Source organism: Polyodon spathula, chromosome 18 (genome assembly GCF_017654505.1).
Source record: "Polyodon spathula isolate WHYD16114869_AA chromosome 18, ASM1765450v1, whole genome shotgun sequence".
Taxonomy (NCBI): Eukaryota; Metazoa; Chordata; class Actinopteri; order Acipenseriformes; family Polyodontidae; genus Polyodon; species Polyodon spathula.
Genome location: NC_054551.1, coordinates 32988150 through 33009601, shown reverse-complemented (window position 1 = coordinate 33009601; position 21452 = coordinate 32988150). Strand labels below are relative to the sequence as shown.

Below are 21452 nucleotides of genomic sequence, written 5' to 3'. Positions count from 1 at the left end.
AGGAAATTACACTTTCCTTAAAAGCCCACGTATTAAGACTGTGGTTTAGCTTAGTTCAAACGAACAGGGAGCGAGTCACGATTCAGAATGTTGATGAGCACAGAGCTGCTCAAGAATCTCTCTTCTCTTTGAAATGTAATACTGCAGCGCCACGCCCTTTGATGATGCAGGTATATATATATATATATATATATATATATATATATATATATATATATATAATCGACAGCAGAGAGTAGAATATAGTGTATATATTATATATACTATATTACGCGGAATAGTCTTCCATTAATATCAGAACTCCATTCGGCTGCCTAATAGGAGACCACAAATATAATGAAAATCGAAAGCTTTGACAAAGTTGTTCAAGCCTCAGTATTTGCTTTCACTGGCATTCTCGTCATTGATACACAATAGCTTTATCGTGGGAGCTGCTCTATAGGAGAGACGTTTCAGAAGCCAGTTTCTTCCCTGCGCGTTAGCCAATACATGAGATGCGATGGTTGGAACTATTAGGAGATGTTTTTTATATCCCGATCTGGATTAGTCATTAGACATGCTTGCTCTTCAGGTAGGCGCTTTGGGCAAAAAACCAAATAGTCATCCTGCAACACGCAGGACATCAAAAACCACACAGAAAAAATCGTCGTCGTAGTCCCAAGAAAGGGCGCTGTAGCTAATCTTACGTTGGTTTTGATCTGAGTAGCAATATTGAAAATCTAAACAGGTTAAGATAAGAGTAAAATAAATCCAATCATTCTCAAATCCCAAATTTATTATATTAGTACTATATTAATTTATATTAATTAATATATTAATTTAGTACTGTATAGAATTATACACATTGTATATATGCGAACTGAATGACTATTACTGTACGCTAGAAATATCAGAGAAAGGTATGCACATATCTGGTCCAATCTGTGTCAACTAAATGCCCTCATATAAAATATACTAGTTTGCTTAAGGTACAGTACTATACAGAATAAGCACCACAACGGTTACTAATTTTTTTACGATGCGGATAAAACTAAAAAAAACGGAATCTTTTCTTAGAAAATTTTTTATGACATTGTAAAATTTTGGGGGCCCCCCGGGGATTGGAAAGTTTACCGATTCTACGGCGGCTAATTGTTTTTTTTTTGTTTTTTTTTTTTTTTTAATTTTAATACTTCATAAAACCGTAAAGACAATTTAAATTTTCTATTTCCCCAGTATATTATTATTATTATTATTATTATTATTATTAGGGCTATGGGGTAGCCCTCACTGTATAGACCTGGTTTCAGGAGCACCTCTGCTTGAGAGTTGCACATTGAAAAGAGTTTCTTGTATAGTAAGACTCGCACAGTGATGTTGGAACTTGGGGACCATGCACACTGCAAGCAAGCTTATCCACTGCTCAAATAAAAAGATCCAGGAATGGGTAAATAACTTTTAACCTGATCTCACCAAGAAGGGTCACACTCACACATGGAATTGGATCCAATGGACCTCCAGGGCCATTGCATGAAAATGGTTAAGCAAACACAAACTGTATTCATTCCACTGGCTGCACAGGCAGTGCTCTGCTGCTTTGTGGGGAAGTTCGTCAGAGGCGTGACAGCAATACTTGGAAGATGGGAAAGCAGGCGTGGGTGGGGCAACCGATCTCAGCCTTTATTAAAACTTCTCTTCCTCTCATATAGAGAATAAAATGATCAAGCAGACTCTGAGCTTCCTTAAAAAGAGAAAAGTATATACCCTCTGGAAACATTACATCTCATATCCCCAGAACAAAGCGTGTCACTTTTAAATAGATTCTGATAGGAAATCAGCAGACTGAAGAAGCAATAGGAAAGTATTCAACCTGGGATATATTAATTCATTCACAAATTCATTTTGCTAGTGCTTTGCTCAAACAGGCATGTTAAACCCATACAAAATGGTAGAGTATGTGTTCTTCCAGTTGCATTGTAAACTGAATGACAATCTTACAAATCCACATCACTGTCAATTAGAATGTGGTCTCAGCTGTCTGATAAATTATTCATGAGATAGGACAGGCGGGGTTCCCTTCAGTGTAAGACTGCTCAACTGCTGTCAGCTTGGACCCAACCTCTTATTTTAGAAGATCTTGAAATCCACACACACACACACACACACACACACACACACACACACACACACACACCCACACTAAGTGTGAAAAAAGAATTCAAAAACATAAAAATACAATTTTAGTGAAGATCCAGAGGCACCAAGTCTGTCTTGAACAGTTAAGCAAGTACAATACGTATTGCTTTAGTCACAGCCTATCAGTGTGACAGACCTTTAAGAGTGGCTGGTTCCTGTTGACTTGCTGCAAGAAAGAAAGGGTTATCTTAATGTCCCATTTGCCTGCTCAGCTTAGCCCCAGGAGACAGCCGTCCTGCTCCTTGTTGTTTCCATTGAGTCAGTAGCAGGGAAGGGGGTAGAGTCACCTTCAGAGGCACTGCTTTGCACATTCCCCTGATTGTCGCTTCTTTCAGTCTTTGTGATCTGGCTGTACAGCACAAAGGGAAGCAGAGCGCTGCATTGCATCCCAGGGTTTCAGGGGTGGGGTGGGGGGTGGGGGTAGGTTTTTTGTAGGTTTGCAGTAGTTTTTCTGAATGTGGTATTCCTAGTTTCTTGGTGTCTGTTTGTATTTGCACGAGCTTCAGCCTCGGAAATGCTCCCGGAATCAATGGATGTTATTGTAAATGGCTGAACAACTCTGTACTGGTTGGCTACACATCGTTGCAGGTAAGGGAAGACAGTATCTTTCGGTTTCTTCATCATGCATTTAATTATTTATTTTTAAAGCAGCATTGGCAGTACTGAAGAAAGAAAGTGGGATGAGGCACTAAAACAACTCCTCTATGTAGGAGGGGTCACATTACAATATACAGCCTGCTTAAAAGGACAGCTGTGTTTTTAAAGTACACTTTAGTAAAAGGCTTGCTCTAGATCTGTAATAGTTCTGTCAGTGCTGTATCAGTTCCCTTTGTTAATTGAGGCCTACAGTAGTTTGTATAAAGCATCATATTTGTAAGGATGCTCCGCACCTTGTACTGTAGGAGTTTGGTGAATGCTGTATTGTGGGTGAGGAAAATTGCGTAACGTGTGTGTGTGTGTGTGTGTGTGTGTGTATAGGGAAGCTGGCTCTTTGAATATATATATATATATATATATATATATATATATATATATATATATATATATATATATATATATAATCTTGTTTATGGGTAAAAAAGGTCATGTTCTTCTCACATGGGTCAGCTATTTTTCAACCAGTTGTACTGTCCCCTGAGAAACACCCACTCAGTTCACATCAGTTGCAATTGAAAATCCAATGAAAACAACAACGACAACAACAACAACAACAACAGCATCTACAGTAAGACGTGGCAAATCCACGCACATCGATTTATGTTTCAAAATGTATTTTGTTTGACTATCTACGGAGTCAGAATATATTCAAAATGAAAGCAAAACTGACCCAAAGCAAGTGCACACTTTTAAATACGGCACCACCAACAGTTACTGATTCCAACTGAATGTCCTACAGTGTTTGTTTTAGTTTTGAGGAGTAAACCGCTGCATGCACACACAATCAAATAACATTCCCATTGCACTTAAAAGTAAACAGTAACACCTCAAGGGGAAGGGTGTACTGTGTATACAGGATCAAGGCAAAGGATTGCTTTTCCTGGTACTTTCATCTTAGTATCCGCTATAGCAACAGGAAACTAGAAGCCGATAAGGGATTTTGTAATTAGGAATTTGAAATCTTTAGCAAAGGTTTACTGAACTACAACCTGAGTGAACCAGAAAGAAAGGAATGTAGGCATTGTCTGCCATTTTAAAATGTAGACATGCAATGGACATTTGAGTTCATTTCTATGCATGTCAAAGGTCCCAGGGCCTTTGAAACCTAATGCCATATGCAACTGACACCATTGTGGTTCAGACAATGTTCAGCATCGCATAGTAAACAAAGGAGCGGCTGAGCCAACTTGGTGAAAGCAGGGTTACAGTTTCATAACCTTCTCCAGTATAGAGACTTCATGTCCCTCTGCTCAGCAGCAGGTATCAGGAGCTTCTTTGAGAGGGTTACATCACAGACATGTCAAAGGCACTATTAACAAGGAGAGAACTGCAGGCTCTAGGGTTTGCAGGTACAATAAATTTGGAATCAAAATATGTTCATACAAATAGCCACCAGATGGTGCTATGTACAGTGTAACAATCGCTTATTTCAACATTTAAAAAAAAAAAAAAAAGTCTTCTGACTAGGATGTACAACAGTGTAAAGCAGCTGTGAGTTAACTGTTATTATACACGCAAACTGCTTTACAACACATGACTGCTTAGACCTATCACTGAAAGTGGTATACACCATTTAAACCAGAATCATAGAAGTTATTAAAAAACAACTAACATAACAAGGATGAGCACAGGTAGTTGGGATTGAACCTGCAAACCTCTTGTACCAAAAACTGAAACCAAAGAGGTTTCGTAACCACTTGCTACTTATTAAAACTGCTTAAAAACAAATACCTGTGGTGGATGGACACTCCGACTGTAACGATCCTGCTGTCAGGACTGTGTACATTTAAGAGTACATGCAAGTTTAGGTACCCCAGCCTTCAAGCAATAACTGCTGGTACAGCACCCACAATTCTAAAGCTGGGCATAGCCAGCAAAGCATAGTAAAACAATGTTAATTTGTACTTTGAAGTGTTCTGAAACATAGAAAAATCAAAGTCTGAGGCTCTAAACAAGAAGCAGGCAAGGAGCCGTAAAACAAGTCAGAATGAATATTGAATTCCAGTGAGCATGCTTATTAAAGTTATGTGCTTCTCCTCCAGTCTCAGTCTTACCTCACCTGGCCATATTTCAACAGAAAGCAAGATACATAAAGAAACAAGAAATCAACTTCCCTGCTATGCAAACTTCTCCTTCATTACAGTCCAAGAAAAACAGCTCCTTAACTCCTGCAGGTTTGAAAAGCAATCCTTCACAAACGCCCTTCCACGGCACACAGGGCTGGCTACCTTGGTATGCTTTTCTTTCTTGTTCAGCCATGTAACCGAGCAGTGCACCTGATAACTGATGAATTAGTTCAGACGCAGCACAGCAGGACCTGTGTGCAAATGTTCAATTAAAGGGACAGGCACCTATTACTTTAAACAAGCCAGACTGCCACAATGTGTGCAGCAGTGTATGATCTGATCCTTGTGTTATCAGTCTCGTCAATGCAGCCTGGGAGCTGAATGTTTTTGAGGATTTAAAGAGTCAGAGTGCTGAACCAAGCACCTGGGACCTTGTCTGTATCTTAACCACAAACAAAACAGAACTCAGATCCGCATTGCAGCAGGGCAGTCCAATCCCAGCCCTGGAGGGCCATTACATTCCAGGGTTAACAGGAACTACTTCAGGGTTAATTGATTCAATTACACAGTTTAGAACAAGGTTAGAACAAAGGCAATGGTAGGACCAATTTTGGCAAACCCTGATTGGCAGAGAAAGTCACTTCAAATATCTTAGTTTTTTTTTATTGTATTTACTATTTTAATGTGTTTTGGGGTTTTGTTTCAATATTCAGTCATCATAATTTGTACTAGCTAAAGACAGTTGTAGCAGTATACAGTGCTATAACAAAGGTTATGGTTTTGTGAACTGGGCCCATGGGTAAAAAATAAAAAAATAAAAATTCTTATTGCATTGGACTTCAAAACATTGAAATAACTTTCTTTAATTTTACTCAGTTATGCACACTTACACAACTAGCTGGTTTGAGACCTCAGCAATAGAAATGCATGCATGCAGTTTATTTGTAGGTTTGTTATCACAAACGTATTTGTTTGAATTTTACATGCAAAGTAAAGTGCTAAGTCATGTTTCGTGTCTGTAGCAATGCGTTTAGAATTGATCAGATAAGAGACCATGGCTCCAACATTACATAACAATTATAATTTTCCAAACCGGTTGTATCCCTGGACAAACAGGCTGCTCTTGTATCATATCTGTCTTTCTCTGTGAATGGTCTGTGTTTATGTTTGTTGAACCATATTTCTATTTTTGAAAACTCTCCACCACCGCTCCTGCCCTGTACTGCTGTGACTGTATCCGCAGCACATCCTAACTGAAGATGGAGGATTAGGGCATTAGGGTTTATTTAGCAAATCCTCCCCCCCATTCAGTTTTCAAAATTTCCCTAAACTGGATAGCCACACTCCAGAATGCACCTTGTCTGTACAGCTCTTGTAGAGGCAAAGCATGCTGGGAACTGGCAACGGGCAGAGGGGGAGGAGCCAGTGACAACATTTGCTACAGAAGGGCTTCTCACAAGGATTGGAAGCATGACTGTTGAGACTAGCTCTTGGAGTCATATGCATGTGTATGGGAAAAGCGATCATCAGCAGGACATAGGGGCTGTGTAGATGTCAGCTTTACAGAATCTGAAATAAGGGCTGCCTTTGAATTGCAGTGAATTATAGTGCCAGTTAATTATGTTAGTATACCATTGAGAATGCATGTTTGTATCTCATTTTTCCATTGATTCTTGCTGATCAAACACGCCTGTAGTTTGCTACATACAGTCTTCTCAGGTCCAGCACCTTCATTTACTTTCTATTTTTCTCCCAGCAACAACCTCAGTTTGACTGTCATCAAGATATAATTGCTATAAATGCCAATTTTTTTTTACCATGTTTGCAGTGGTAATGAGTTTTATTGTTCTGATATTGAGTTTATGCATTTGTCCATATTATCTCCTTTGCTAGATTAATGTTGAGTACCTAAGAATTATGATCCACCTGTTGTGATGCCACAAGACTTTTTAAGTGATGTTTTCAAATGACTGCCAGTTCTTCTATGAATTACGTCTATAGATGTCTGTAAATAAACAATGTCTTATTTGTGGTTCATTTGTTTTCCAGCAGCGTCCTTGCTTGTTCATAGATCTATGTGTGGGAGTAGTGAGTTGGAATTAAATTACTTGCCTGTTACTATTGTACGAATATACTAGGGCTACCAGATGACTCTATGTACACTAGGACAGTTTGGGACAGCTCAGACTTTCCAACTCACATTGCAATGCATTCTGGTAAGCGTAGTCCTGCGTGAAAGGTACCAGGGGCAGGTAAAACGTACCAGAATGCATTGCGATGCAAGTTGAAAAGCCTGAACTGTCCCAAACTGTCCAAGTGCATGGAGTCTCATGGTAACCCTTACTAATACACAGGTTGATGATTTGTCTGGTAAAAATGTTCCAGGCTCCAGGAGAATCTACACAGACTTTACATCGCTGAGGGGGTAGCTCATACGTTTAATGTTTAGGTTGGTCTTCCACTGTTCCTGTAAGCCTTTGAATGGCGCAAAGGGGTAGTGTCCTGGGCTTTCACTGTCGATCTTGGAGTAATGAAGTTCAGTCACTGGTGTGATTGGTTTGTGTACAGAAGTTGAAGGATCAATGGATGTTCCCAGAGCTTTTCTCATACAACAATACAACAACAGCTACAAGAGTACAGGACAGCTCTGCCAAAATTCATATACTGACGCTTTTTTTTTTTTTTTTTTTTTTAAATTATAGCTTCTTTTTTGACAGAGGTGTTTTTTCATCCAGGTTTCGAGTTTTTATATTGGAATGAGATTGAGTTTTACAGCCTGCTTTCATGATCCAGATAGGCAGGTTATTTGTTGTCTCTATTCTTATTACACTGCTTGATTCATTGGACAGACTCACTACGGGAATTCAGAGCTATTATGACTGGGCTGATAGTGCTGTAAAAGATTTAGAACAGAAGATCTTTCAGATACAGTTTTCCCAGTAAAAGCATTAAGATGGGCTAAGGTGTCCTGACAAAAAAAATAAACATATTGTAGGGAAAAAAAGTCACTTATAATTATTTAAATCAAAGGACTGACAGAGAGAACAGTTACATAAAAAAATTCAGCACATTAGAAGCGTTTTATTCATACAATATGTAATTACTGTTATTTCTGAGAATCTGAGTTCTTTCAAAATGAAAAACAGTAATTTGCTATTTACACTTATCTAAAGCACTTATATAAACCCTTGTGACATAATAGCATTTCCAAACCACAAAACCTTTTAATCAAAAATACTTTGTTCCTAAAAAAATCAAAAGACCCCAATATTAAGAGTTAAAAAGGGGAACCATAGCCAGCCTACCCTCCTATATCTTGAATTCTAGCACACAAGTATTTTATGGGTTATGCCATGCCAGATTATTATTATTATTATTATTATTATTATTATTATTATTATTATTATATGTTGATATTATTTGCTGCCTCTTCTATGTGGATCCACCCTCAGCCACTCATTTCTCTTTGTTTCTCTCCTATTAGTGATCATCCCTTGCCCTCTGACTTTGGTGCACTGCCTAATGCGAAATTCATCTTTTCTATTAGATTTTTTTGCAAGGCATGCTGCATGGGCACAACAGCAGCGTCTCTTCCTGCATCATCCTTGCTCTGGTGCTAATTGTTTCTAATGTGACGTCACCCCTTATTGATTTGATCCCAAATGGCTGGGGAAGGGTGCTGACTGGAGCAGGCACAGCAGCAGAAAGCAGAAAGCAGCTGAGCTCCTGAAAAGCCCTCATCAGAGGACCAGATAGACAGCCTGTCTTTCAGAGATTAAGATTTTGAATTAGAAAGAAACAGGTGGAGCACAGGCTACACACACACACACACACTCACACACTCACACCAAAAAAGCACTACAGAGCTTGTGTGGGCGTAACAGTTCCGCACTGACCATCTCCTAGTGCAGGCCTCTTACTTATCTGACACTGCCTGGTAATTTATCTTTTTCATCTCTGTGCTCCAATAGGATTGCAGAGCAGGGAAGTGCGTCACAAGGTATGAAAAGGGTTACATGTTCAGTGAAATCAGGCAAAGGTTGGTTGCAAGGGGAGGCTTGTCTAGTATTCTCAAGGGGTATGGTTTCAGAAGGCACAGGCTAGAAAACCATGTGACGAGGTAAAGAGCTGGAGGGATTGGCTAGAGAACTAGCTAATGCGAGAGCTCAGAAAGTCTCTCTCTCTCTCCCCTCACTCTCTCCCCCTCCCTTTCTCTCTCTTTTTGCTTGTTTTTTTTCTCTCAGCATCCTTCTGTGATCCTGTAGGTTACAACTGCAGCAGCGTCAATGGCCTAAATCACAGCTCCAGCCGTTTCAGGCTACAGCAGCACCATTTTACTCGTACTGCTGTATATACAGTACAGTAACGTATCTGGACCTTAGGGGGGGGTGGGGGTGGGGGGGGTGGTACCAGTGGATCGACTCGGTTCATTCTTCCTCAGCACCTGGTAATTAGGTTTCTCTTTTTGCCTGCTATCTTTTCAGGCTCCTTGGAGATTGAGGAATGCACTTCTGCCATCATGATGGAAGGTAGGCTATTTTTTTCTCTCTTCCTCTCTTGCTGCGGTTTGTTTAGCTGTTGTTAATACCATAAGCCGCCTAGCTATTTGAAGTGCACACATTCCTATGACTTAGATATCAACAAAGGACAGGCAATTGTTCCTGTCTAATGCACAAATACAGCAGAGGTGCTAATGATTTTATTTCAATTTTCTTAAAGGATAATTTGGATTTCCTGTGCTGTGGGGTTAGCTGTGGTTCTGCTCCACTGTGCATTCTCCTTGTAGAAATGCCCTACAGTTCAATAAGCATTGCGTTTTGAAGCCACATGAGCTGCTTTCAGTAGTTGATGTATATGACAATCTCTATAGTGCAGGAATTGATGGCACCAGGTGATTTCAAACTGTGACCCTTGGAGACTACTGAAAGACGAAAATGAAATGGCCACTTTGAGGATGTCTGCGTTAGACTCGAGTACTATATTTTCATGTCAAGCTGGTATTTCAGTAGTCTCATATTTCTCATGGCTTTTTCTTTTGTTTGTGCTTAATTGTAATCTTCACTTTGTTAATTATTTTGGCTGTCGCAAATGCTTTGCAACCTTTTTGCAATTGATCGGGATTGCTGGTGGAGTAACACGATTATTCATAACTAGTTATTTTATGCACAGTGAACTAGTACATTGGAAAAGGTCTCTTTTCAACAAGGCAAGAAGAGAACATGTCCAAGGGAAAGTTTGTTATTTTTTCCATTGCTTTTGTACTATTTTGACACACAGCTCTGGTCATGTGGATAGCAGCAGAATGAGCTGTCACCATCATTTACATATACACATACCTGTATTTACACATTCAATATTAATCCGGGTCTCCATCTGTGTGTGCCTGTTTGTTTTGTAAAGGTTGATTGTTCTCTTTCCTCTTTTAGTTGGGGGCTGTTATGTCAGCAAAGAAGCTATTATAATAACAATATAAAAGAATAATAAATATGAATTTGGGTGATTTAAGCAGTAGCTTTGTTAAGTGCATTTTTTTTTCTTTCTCCAAATGAGTTTTACATGACAATCCCAAGTGGTGACCTAATCTGCATGCAAAGGAGAGGAAGTAAGCCCAAGGTAGTTAATAACCCTACTGAAGTATCCCTTTTAATAGTGGTTTTATGAGAACACAACAACAAGAGGAAGATAATGGATATGCTTGCTGATATATCATTGAATTTGTTAAGCTTTTGAAACAATTAGGGCATATTTGAGAGCATGCTCTTTTTTCTTTTTTTTTTTTTACATAAAATGGAGGCTTTTTAATTAAGAAAGCATTTGACAGTAATCACACTCAGAGCTTGTTATATAGTGCAATGATCCCAAAAGAAACCCTGGTGCTTGGAGAGAATATTGTATATTTGTATTGTGACGGTGAATACAGATAAGGGAAGATGTTGTGCTACTTTCAGTTGGAGGTTAATAGTGGCAGGAACAATGAAATACATAACGTTTAAAACCTTCATCACACAAAGGTGTAGAAGATGGTACAGAACAGGTAGAGGAAACAATGAATTCTGTGTTTCCCAGTTCTGATTGCCAGTGTCGCCATAGCTTCTTCCCCTTTAAGGAATGGTTTAGTGTGTTGCATCCTTCTTCTAATTATTATAAATAAAAATACTATTATTCCCGTCTCCTATTTTAAACATATCAATGTACTTTTCAGTAAATGTATATGGGGATATAAGAAAGCCAGGCTTAAGATCAGTAAGCTATATAACAGTCCTAATAGAGGAGGTGTGAATATTCTCAATCCCTACTGGCATTATTTCAATTTAGACCTCTTAGAGATTGGTTTGTAAAATCAAGCAATCCCACACCTTGGGTTAAATTGTTGAAAATATTGCCTCCCCATATAGTTTAAAAGACTTAATGTTACATGGTCCTCCACCCGCTCTGAAGAATAACTTTTTCTTTACATTTGCACACAACATTTTCAAAAGATCAGCCCTTCATTTATTCCAGTTCAGGACTCTGAACCAAAAACTATTTTGTGTAATATGAAACCTTTATTTAACCACGCTTGGATTAATGCACAAATCAATAAGGTGGGCGATTTGCTTGAAGAATAGTCCCTTCTTTGAGATCTCTAAAGGGTAGCTGCCATATTCCAATTGGAAAAAACTATAATTTACAATCATATCAAAAAAACATTTAGCCAGCCTAGTCCCTTAACTTTGCTGTCCTATTCTGGAGATGTGTGTATTAAATGTGTTGAATTCCCATGGTTTTGTATCCAAGTTATACAAATTATTTAAAGAGCATTTGTCATACAGTAATATTAGTTGAAAGTCAAAGTGGGAGATAGAGTTAGGAACTCCACTAAATGAAATCAATATACTACACCTATATGTATTTATATATGAGCTACCTGAAGTGATCATATCCTTTTACTGCAACCACTTTTCCCTCGTTCCAACTTATTTAACACCAGGAACATATCAGAGTTAAATACTGTATCTACTTATTGTGACATTTGTGAAACGTTGTCATATACTGTAATATGCATAAAAAAATGTATTGTTATTATATTGTATATTAAAAGGCAATAAAATATGAATGATATAAATATAATAAAATTACTACTTCAACATTGCTGAAATTCCAATGTAACCAGTAGCACATCATAATGGACTTATAACCCTTACCCAGTAATTTTTGTTTCTACTTGAAGCACTTTGACTTATGAGACGGACAGTCTATTGGGACCAGATATTACACTGCACTGCACGCCCATTCTTCTTGCTTACCACATGGGGTCCAAGTGAAATAGCTTCTGGCATCCACAGCCCAGATTCTTCAGAGACAACAGTCATTTTATCCCAGACCACATTTGTCAATGCTGGCTTTCATCTCAGATCATTAAATGCTCTAGGAAAAAATAAACTAAAGTTCCAGGTTGGAATGAGGATGTTAAACACTCAGGCTTCAGACTGGGCTCTCATCATGCACCATATAATAGAGTTTTATTAAACACATTTGTATTTTTTTTTTTTCCTAGCAGAAATACCCTGGAAGTTGCATGACATTCAAAATAAAAAATGATTGTCCTAATCATTTTTTTCCCCCGGTTATCTTTGCAATTTGAGACAATACTTACTGAAAGCCATTCCATTTTTTTGTCCCATTTTGTACTGTGCAAACCAGCTTACTGGTTGTCCTTCTTCGTTCTTGGGTGTTACTATGGTGATGCAAACCATACATGTTTTGTTTTTTTGGGGGGAGGGGGGGGGCTGCATCGGAATAAGTGCAGGAAGACCGATAAGTCTGCTTATGTAAGAATCTTGAGAACATGTATCACTGTGTGTGCTGCACATGCTCATGACTTTGATTAAGAGCCACATAAGTCAAAATAGGACTGAGCGAGTTTTAACTTCCCAGAAAAACTAGGGAAAATAAAAATAAAAATGAAAACCCAATGGACTGTGTGAAATATTGGCTCAGAATGTCACCAGCCTGGCCTTGACTGAAACCATGGCAGCATGTTTTGGTAAGGGCTATTCAAACATCAGTGCCAGGTCACTCACCACTGAGCTTGATTGAAAGGCTGTATTATATTTATAAAAACCAAACATTTCTGACATGTTGCTGGAGTTTACCACCCATTTTAAAACTGCAGTTTATAGTTACAGTAAACAATGAACAAGAGAAAGTCACCTTTATAGAATGCATTGCTAATCTGCCTGCAGCCATACCTGAGGGTATGTAAGTCCAGGACATTGCTACTGCTGTTTGGCTATGGGGAGACTGTGCAAGACAACATAAGAGGAATAGGTGTACCTGCAATGGTATAACATTGTGCCTCCTGTGTAAGATACCACTGTTTTTCATACACCAAAGTTGGTGCACAAAGTTGTAACGACCTTGTAAAGAAAACGCACACGTCTGCTTTTCTCATAAAGTAGAGAGCTAATGTAAGATCCAGAATATAGGGAAACATAGGATCTATATGTTGGTAACAAAAAAGGATGAAAGATGGAACAGTAAAAGGTGGTCAAATTGAGTTTTAAAAGCTTTAATATTAAGCTTTAAACTACGACTGAGGAATTCCACTGTTAAAGTACGCCGCATAATTCTCGGTAGCTAATGAAAAATTTAGCATAATTAAATACCCAGAACTATAACCGGATCATTTGTGCTATACTCCTCCATTCAGGACACAACCTCTATGAAGTCTTGACTGGTGAATTAGTCCACAGCAGTCATCAAAATACATGTCACTAAACTTAAAACGCTGAAGGACATCACAATGTTGTGTTTGGAAGCAATAGCTAATCTTTAATTTCGGTAATGCATGCGGTTTCAAGCATAGCCAATCAGCAAAGCCGCCTGGCGTTCAGATATCCGTTTTTATTGCAGATACAGAAGGCTGGCAAGAACAGATGTTATCCATTAACGTGGAACAGCTTGCATGCGAATGTTCCCTTATTCAGGGTTGGTCTGTCACAGAAGATTTATTTATGTATTGTGCCAGAGTAGGGAAGGAAAGGCGAACATTTGTAGTCCAAGGAAGGAGTAGCAGAACTACAACCCCCAGAATACCACTGGACTACAGGAGAGCAAACACCTGAGGCCAATTAAGCCCTGCATAAAGCAGGAGAAACCCTGTGGTCAGGGCTGCTGAGGTAGATATCTGTGTGTGTCAGGCTGACGGAGTATAAGCTCAGCAAAGAAGAGACCCGTGAGTGGTCTAATTTAAAAGGTACTGTGTGAACCTTCTGTTTGTGACAAAGTGTTTTGATTTGGTGGTAAACGTCTTAGCCGTCGAGCACGTAGTTAGGAACGAAGAAGAAAGCTCCAGTTTGTACACCGAGGAGGAGTTAGGCTTTTGTTTAGATTTTTTCTCTTTTAGTTACTGTAAATAGTAAAAGTGCACGCAAGTGCGTATTAAAAATACAGTTATGTGTCAGTGTCTGGTGCGTAAAGGGCGAAAACGAACCTGAGCCGTAAGGCTCCGTTACAGTATTTATGTATGTAATTATTTACCGGGAAGGCTTATTAACAATGAACAATACTTTTAAAATATTTTCTGTTAAAGCTGGTCTTCCTTATGGAATGGACCATCTTTCAGGACCGGAGCTGTCCATACCTACTTTATGTCACCCTTATGTTTGTAATACTTCACGTCTTCCCTGTTTATTGGGCAGTGGTGCAATAGTTGATCTAAGAAGAAACACATATAGAGAACCGTACATATCAGACATAATAACATACCACAAGAGCAGGGACACGTGTTGGGAGAAACCGTTCCTTGACGTCTTGACATAATATAATAATAGAACAGGTTGACAGGTAGATTCCAAGCCCTGCTGTTTCTGACCCTAAACCCAAGTACAATATTAATAACTCTCCATATAATGTCACTAAGGGTTGGGGCCTATTTTCATAGCATTTCCACCATCGTTTAACTTTTTTTTTTTTTTTAAAGAGGGGGGGGAAAAATCATGTTAATGTTACCAAATGTAATACAAAACATATTGCAAAAACTTACTTAATGTTGTTTGGGTTCAGTTTTGAAAAATTAACAGGTTTTACATCTTTAAAAAAATAAGAGTGTATTCAAGACTGGAGTAAACGCTTTAAAATATTGACCTTACAGTGCAAAAAAAAGTGTGTCTGTAAAACTTAAGAAGGTATCTTTAAGTTCCAAATCATCACAAAAATTGCAGACATTCTTAAAAGGTGTGCTTTTTTTGTGAGAATTATTGCAGTTATTTTTAAATACTTTATGTGGAGGGCTGACTCATGTCCATATGAGCTTTATTAGCCCACTTTGCTGATCCAAAATGTGTGAAATGATTGACTATTGAGGAACACAATATCAAAGCCTGTGTCATCTGTACCTGGTGCTGCAATAGGGAAAGGTGAAGGATAAATAAAGATGATGCATGAACATTTATCAAAATATGATTGCTATGTTTATGATCATGGTTTAAAGTGGATGTGCTCCAGCTTTGACTGGCAGTGATTGACTCAGACTTCGTCTTCAGTGTGAGTTGTGATTGAAGATCCAAGAGGGAACGTCAGTCATTCAATGCAGAGGATTTAGGCACTAAAGCATGTGTGAGGATGCTGCACTTATGAAAATATGCTTCGATTAATAACAGCTCTGGATAGATGCTGTTCTCTTGCATTGGTGCTTACAGAAACTTACATTGCCATGTATTCAGTAATATAGTGTAATGCATTTTATATTTAATTAAAATAAATTACTTTTTGCTGATATATATAATGTGTGTGTGTGTGTGCATACATATATATAAGTTCATATCTGCACGGTTTAATTAGATATGTAAACCAGCTTGAGGAAAGACAGGTACCCTGTTACTGTGCTGCCACCTGAGACTGTGTGCCTTAGTGGAAGTTTCTCCTGGACCAATTAAAACAGGGAGACACTGTGATCATTGATAACACTCGCATATTACTTCATATCTCACCTCTTTTTGTTACAGCTTGCAACAGAAAAAGTAATAAACCATCAGGAGTTTAAATGAAAGCTGAAGTGAAGAAAGACCAAAGGAGCAGTGAATGGGGCACTGAACAGTTATTCATTTCTGAAATGGAAAATGTTAAACAAAGTTGATCCTTATCTTGATCTTGATTTCCAGGTCTCTCAGTACATTGCTGTGTCTATCTGTCACATTTAGACCTATCTACAATAATAGGTGTTTAGGGAGCTTTATGAATCTAGTAGTTTTCTGTTATTTTCATTGCAATTCCCACGCGTGTAGCTCTTTGTATTATATTAAAGGAGAAAAGCTGAGGTATAAAGATAGGCTTGAGATAGGGCCTGTAAGTGTACATTCATGACTGTAATAATAGTCACAGCTTCCTCAGTCCATTACTTTGGAATTTGCAATTCTTTTCCCTGAACTCGCATTGAGGATTTTCCTTTCCAGTTCAGTTTAATTAACTTTTTTAATTAACTTAGCATGAAGACAATCCTAATACGTCTCAGGAATGTATAACTGAATGGGGACTCGTCTTCTTCACAAGCGATCAAGACCAGTGTGATTCTGCTGCTCTGTGCCCATAACACTGATTGCGGGGGGTTCACCAGGGGGGTCCAGCCTTTGTAATGATAATCACACACGTGCATGGTCTTGCTCTCTGAAATAGAATGCTGTACTGTACTGTCAGACAGCCCCGCTAAAGATACCATCTGCTGCTTCCCTTTTCAAGGGTGCATTTAATGAAATGCAATTAAAATGACTCTTAAAATGAATTGTGCTGAGCTCTCTTCAAGCACCAAAATTCAGCAACTGGTTTGCATCGTGTCCTGATGTAAGTTTGAGAGGATGAGAAACACATTTATTTTCTCTTAATATCAAACATTAGGGGATAATAACCCTCATGCTGTAAACACACAGGGTTTTATTGAAGGGGTTTTATATGAATAACGCAATACACAGATGTAGAGGTTTGAACATTCCCTAAATATTTTCTACGGGATAAACACATTACACCCATATAGTCAAATACTATATATTAGATTATAGAAGAATGAGACCGTGCCATTAAAATAGTGGTTCGTTTTGTCTGTTTTCAAAGCTAGACGTGGTTAGAACTCAAGTTTCTGTGCAGAACCATTTTTGTGAGAGGCGCTCTGGTCTCTGATATATGAAGGCATGGCAATGCTTTTATTTTCAATGCTGCAAAAACACTTGAGGACGTTTTTTTATCCTTTTTGCTCGTACATTATTCTGTCATGCAGTGCAGTTTATAATATGTCTATTTCCATGCCACTCCCCAGTCTCTTTAAAGCACTATTCGCATATGTTCTAAGAGTATATGTGCTGAGAGTGGAACTATAATGCAGGGCTTTGTCCTTAATGGATGACAGTGAACCATACATGCTGCCCATTTTGAGCCATCTGTTCGCCTTGAATTCTCTTAATTCGATCCTTGCATGTTCTGTCATGTGATGTTTTTCTTTTCCTTCTTTCTGTCTGTGAATACTGTTTTTGAATTCATAATATATATTTTTTCTGATTTCGTTTTTCAATAACACGGATTACTGTACTAAAAGCTTTTGTTTAGTGTTAAAATATTTATTTGTTTAATCATAAATAACATTTGGAATAATACAATCACTTGGGATACTCCATATTATTTTCTGGAATAGTCTTGGTTTCATCTGTACTTAATTACTTAATTTAATTTGAGGGTAATTCACTTGCTGTAGATTTACTGTCTGTGTGGAAATAATTAGGATCCTAGCTGACATCACTTATTTAAGGTTGGCGGGTTAAATGCATTTCAACAACATCAAAAGTGAACAACGTTTGAAAATCTAAACAATCTAATTTTATAAGGAGACTTATTATCTGTAAAGAAAATGCTTTTTATAGCCTTGGCCATTATAATCCGTTTAAAACTAAAGTCATCTAACCATGCATTTTCAATTGAATGCACTGTGACTGATGGATGCAGTTGGTTTTGAATATTGGCAATGAAGATGTTACTTCTGCTCCCATTGCAGATCACATGGAAGGTTGTAGCAGGGACTTTTTCACCACTAGCCATCGGTGCTTTCTGATTTAAGGATCATTACCTGTGATCTCTTTTTAATTCCCTTCGACGGCGTGGCACTTGGTGTTTATCCTCGTTTTTCCTGCTGCGTGACATTAGCTATCAGTCTTGTCAGTGAATGTTGTTAAATATTAATGGATCCACCGCGCATGTTTCATTAAAGCATCTCTTTGAAACTGTTGATCAAAAATTCCTTGATTAAGACCAGCAGAAAGAATGAGGTCGGTCACAGGCTTTACCTGCCTCATGCCAAGAAACATCAGTGAAGTGCTGAGTCGATTTCAACAGCAACTTAACAAATGACCTAAACAAACAGGAGATATCCTGAACAGATTAAAAGCCAATTACAAAAGACATGAAATGAATATAAAAATGCATAACCTTTTTCTGAATAATAACTTAAAAGTTATTTAATTTTAATTGCTTTAATTTCAATTATTATCTGAAAGCGGTGTGTCGCTCACTACAATGCACTGACAAGCTATCCTTGTGCATCCTCTCGATAGACCTAATACACTTTTTAAATGTGTGACAACAACCCTATTTACTGTTGATGAAAGTGATCAGGCATCACACGTTTCATTTGTTCAATTAACAAAAGTCAAGTAACAAGACTAAGATGTTCCTGTTACAGCACTGCGTTTTAACCCTGTGCTCGGTTGGGTCTGAGCTTCATTTTCAAGTCTTGTGAATTAGTATTTGCCCAGCTCAGGTCATTAGAAGGATTAGCAGACTTTAGAGTGTATCTGTGCTTCCATAGCCCTGTATCTCTGTTTTTTTCCTGCCCACCCACATGGTCTATTTAGCATAGTGAATCATTTCTAGCCAATATCTTTCATTAAATGTCTCATTACAACATAGGGCTATCAGTCTGTATTGGGTGTATATCATGCACTATCCCGGGATGTAAATTAGGCTCAAACTGGACACTTCTTATCTTGTGCCCTCTAAATAGAGAAAGTATCATTCATATTAAAACATGTCTATTGTGGAGGTCCTACAGTATTCCTTTTTTAAACTGTACCCTTTATGGTGAAGAACTGGTAAGAAGGCTACTTGCATGAGTCCTTCTAAGTAAGAATTGGAACACATCTTGTGGACTCTTACCCATGGCTCCTGACTGCAGGTTTCAGTGTTTTCCCTGCTTGAATGCCTGTGAAGTCAGTTTGTTTTGGATGGGAGGTGCTACCAGGCCCCCAGCAAGGAGCTGCCATTTCCTCCTTGCCTCAAGGATCTACAGCTTGGTTCATTAGAGAGATGGAGAACGACGTTGTCGTTTCTAACTGAAATGAATGCTTCGGTAGCAGTGATATCATAAAATGTTCTACAGACAGATTTCTCTGAGTCATCCTTCTATAATTACATGCTAATACGCAATGTGAATCTGGAAGATTTCAACCGCCATTTTCAAACTTTTTTTTATTTTTATTTTACTATGTTAATGGATTCAGCTTTTGCGTTAACTGCCGTATCTCATATTTTTAATAGCATTTTCTTTTTTTTTTTTTTTTAATTACTGGGTACATTTTTATTTGAGTGAAACCTGCAAACCCACTCCCTCTTAGAAATTAGGCTAATGAACATGCATTGTTGTTCAAACTGCTCCTTTGCCTTTGACAAAGCAGCCAGGGCCCTATTTTAGCAGCATTTTAAAGTCAGTGTTCTGAGAGGAAGAAATGTAATCTTCTTTTCGTTGTTATGCTGTGACTTGGGTGAAGCGTAGACTGGACATGCATAGTGTATGTTTCTGTTTTGATGTTTCTGTGGTTTTTTTGTTCGGACTGTCCGTAGACTCTTTGCTGCTTCTGCTTGTGTGACTCACAGCTGCATTGCTAAATAATATATACTCACAAGCATTTTGATCTTGTGCACTCTGTCTAGTGCTTTATCATACCATTGATGTCAGTTTGGGAGCAAGCAGGCTAGGAAACAGCACGAGATATGTTATATTATAATCCAATGTGTTGACAGTCACACATGTATATTTTAACATCATTATTACTATCTTAAAGCTTTTGCATTCCTAAACTGTGATGTTAGAAAAAAAACAACAAATGGCCAAGCAGTTTACCATGCAGTTGACCATCCTTACAATATGCATTTATAATTATTCACCAGGTTAACAATGCTTTTAAAGAACTGGTCTGAATCAAAATGCCCCATCTCCCTCGCATGGATTAAAAAACGCTCTATTAAGCAATTAGCCTAGAGCAACTGGGCAGGAGCAGCCTGACTGTCCCTAAACAATAAGAGCCTGGGTGTCTACACTGCTGTCCCGGTGGAGCTTGTTGTTTTTGTTGCTTGCACACAAACTAACCCTCCGCAGCCTCTCTACACTGTTATGATACCCTGTCTGTTCTGACCTGCACTGATGTACTGGAACCCAACTCTGGCCTATTTACTGCTGAGCTGTCCAATTCCTCAGCGGCAGTAAAATAAAACAATAATCATAAAAACAGTCCAGCTAGGGAATGCAGCCTAATTAAAGAAACAAGGTCCCAGCCAGTCGTGAAAGCATACTCTGCCTGTTGAGGTGCCAGCTGAAGTCTGCAGACATCTGTGGTTCCCATATTATTTCATAAAGATGGTTGATTTTCCTTCAGTGAGCTGATTTCTGCTTGCATTTGTCAGTAGCTGAAGGGGAAACCTAGTTCTGGCTTTGAAATGGTGCACTTCCATACAGCATCAACGCTACAGGTAAACATGTTTTCTTCAATCTAATGAATCCACTTTATGTTTTCAATTTGCAGGGAACCCCCCTGCGTTTGACTTGTGAGAGAGTCCTCTCTGATCATGTTTGTAGAAAGTGTTTCAATTGCAGCTGTCAATGCCATTGGGAAAAGCTGTTGTTTTTTTTTTTCTATTTGGAATACTATAGAGCACAACCAAAGCCACATAATCTTTCCATCTCCGGACTCCAGTTCACATCAGTTTGTATCAGGCCAGCGCCTTTCCCCACCAGTGTTCTCAACACTTGTGATTCATACCTGCAATGCTGAACATGTTGTGCTTTAAGTAAACTATCTCCTATGTTGATATGACCTTGCTTATCATTATGTCTGCAAAACCACTATTAAGAACATCCTGATCTTGTTTATGCAATGCTGTTACAACAGCCAGTCTGTAGTCGTTTTATTTCAGCCTCGATTCATATTCATAGTGCTGACTGGTTAGCTGTGCTGTCTCAACATGAGCAGCGAGCAAAAGATTTATATAATTGCATCTTATGTAATATCTCACACTTTGCAGCAATCCTCTTAATCTTTTTTTCATTTCAATGGTAGTCACTTTAAGTTATTCCCCAGGAGTACACATCAAAAGGGTATTTATGTATTCCTGATATTAAGGATAAATTCAGATTTTATGAGTAAGGAGAATGGAGTTGAAAGTAATACATTTTGACATGCAGCCCATGGTTCTCTGGGCTGCAGTTAAACAGACATACATCAGAGGCTGGGTGTAGAATGGCTCAGACGCTCCAATGTC

General features: G+C 38.5%; 1 protein-coding gene across 11 annotated transcripts in view; it reads left to right on the top strand.

Annotated features, from left to right (window-relative positions):
* Window positions 1–2607: 2607 nt before the first annotated feature.
* The window catches only part of sgip1a (SH3GL interacting endocytic adaptor 1a), a 43667-nt gene continuing 24822 nt past the window's right edge, over window positions 2608–21452 (top strand). For 5 of the 11 annotated variants that reach the window (XM_041217649.1, XM_041217657.1, XM_041217659.1 and 2 more), the window contains exons 1-2: window positions 2608–2763; window positions 9383–9427. In XM_041217649.1, coding sequence (XP_041073583.1) covers window positions 2721–2763; window positions 9383–9427 — 88 coding nt within the window. In that variant the 5' untranslated portion in view covers window positions 2608–2720. Of the gene's footprint in view, window positions 2764–8999; window positions 9019–9382; window positions 9428–21452 lie in introns of those variants that run through there. The other 6 variants (XM_041217653.1, XM_041217656.1, XM_041217652.1 and 3 more) reach the window with 2 other exon arrangements.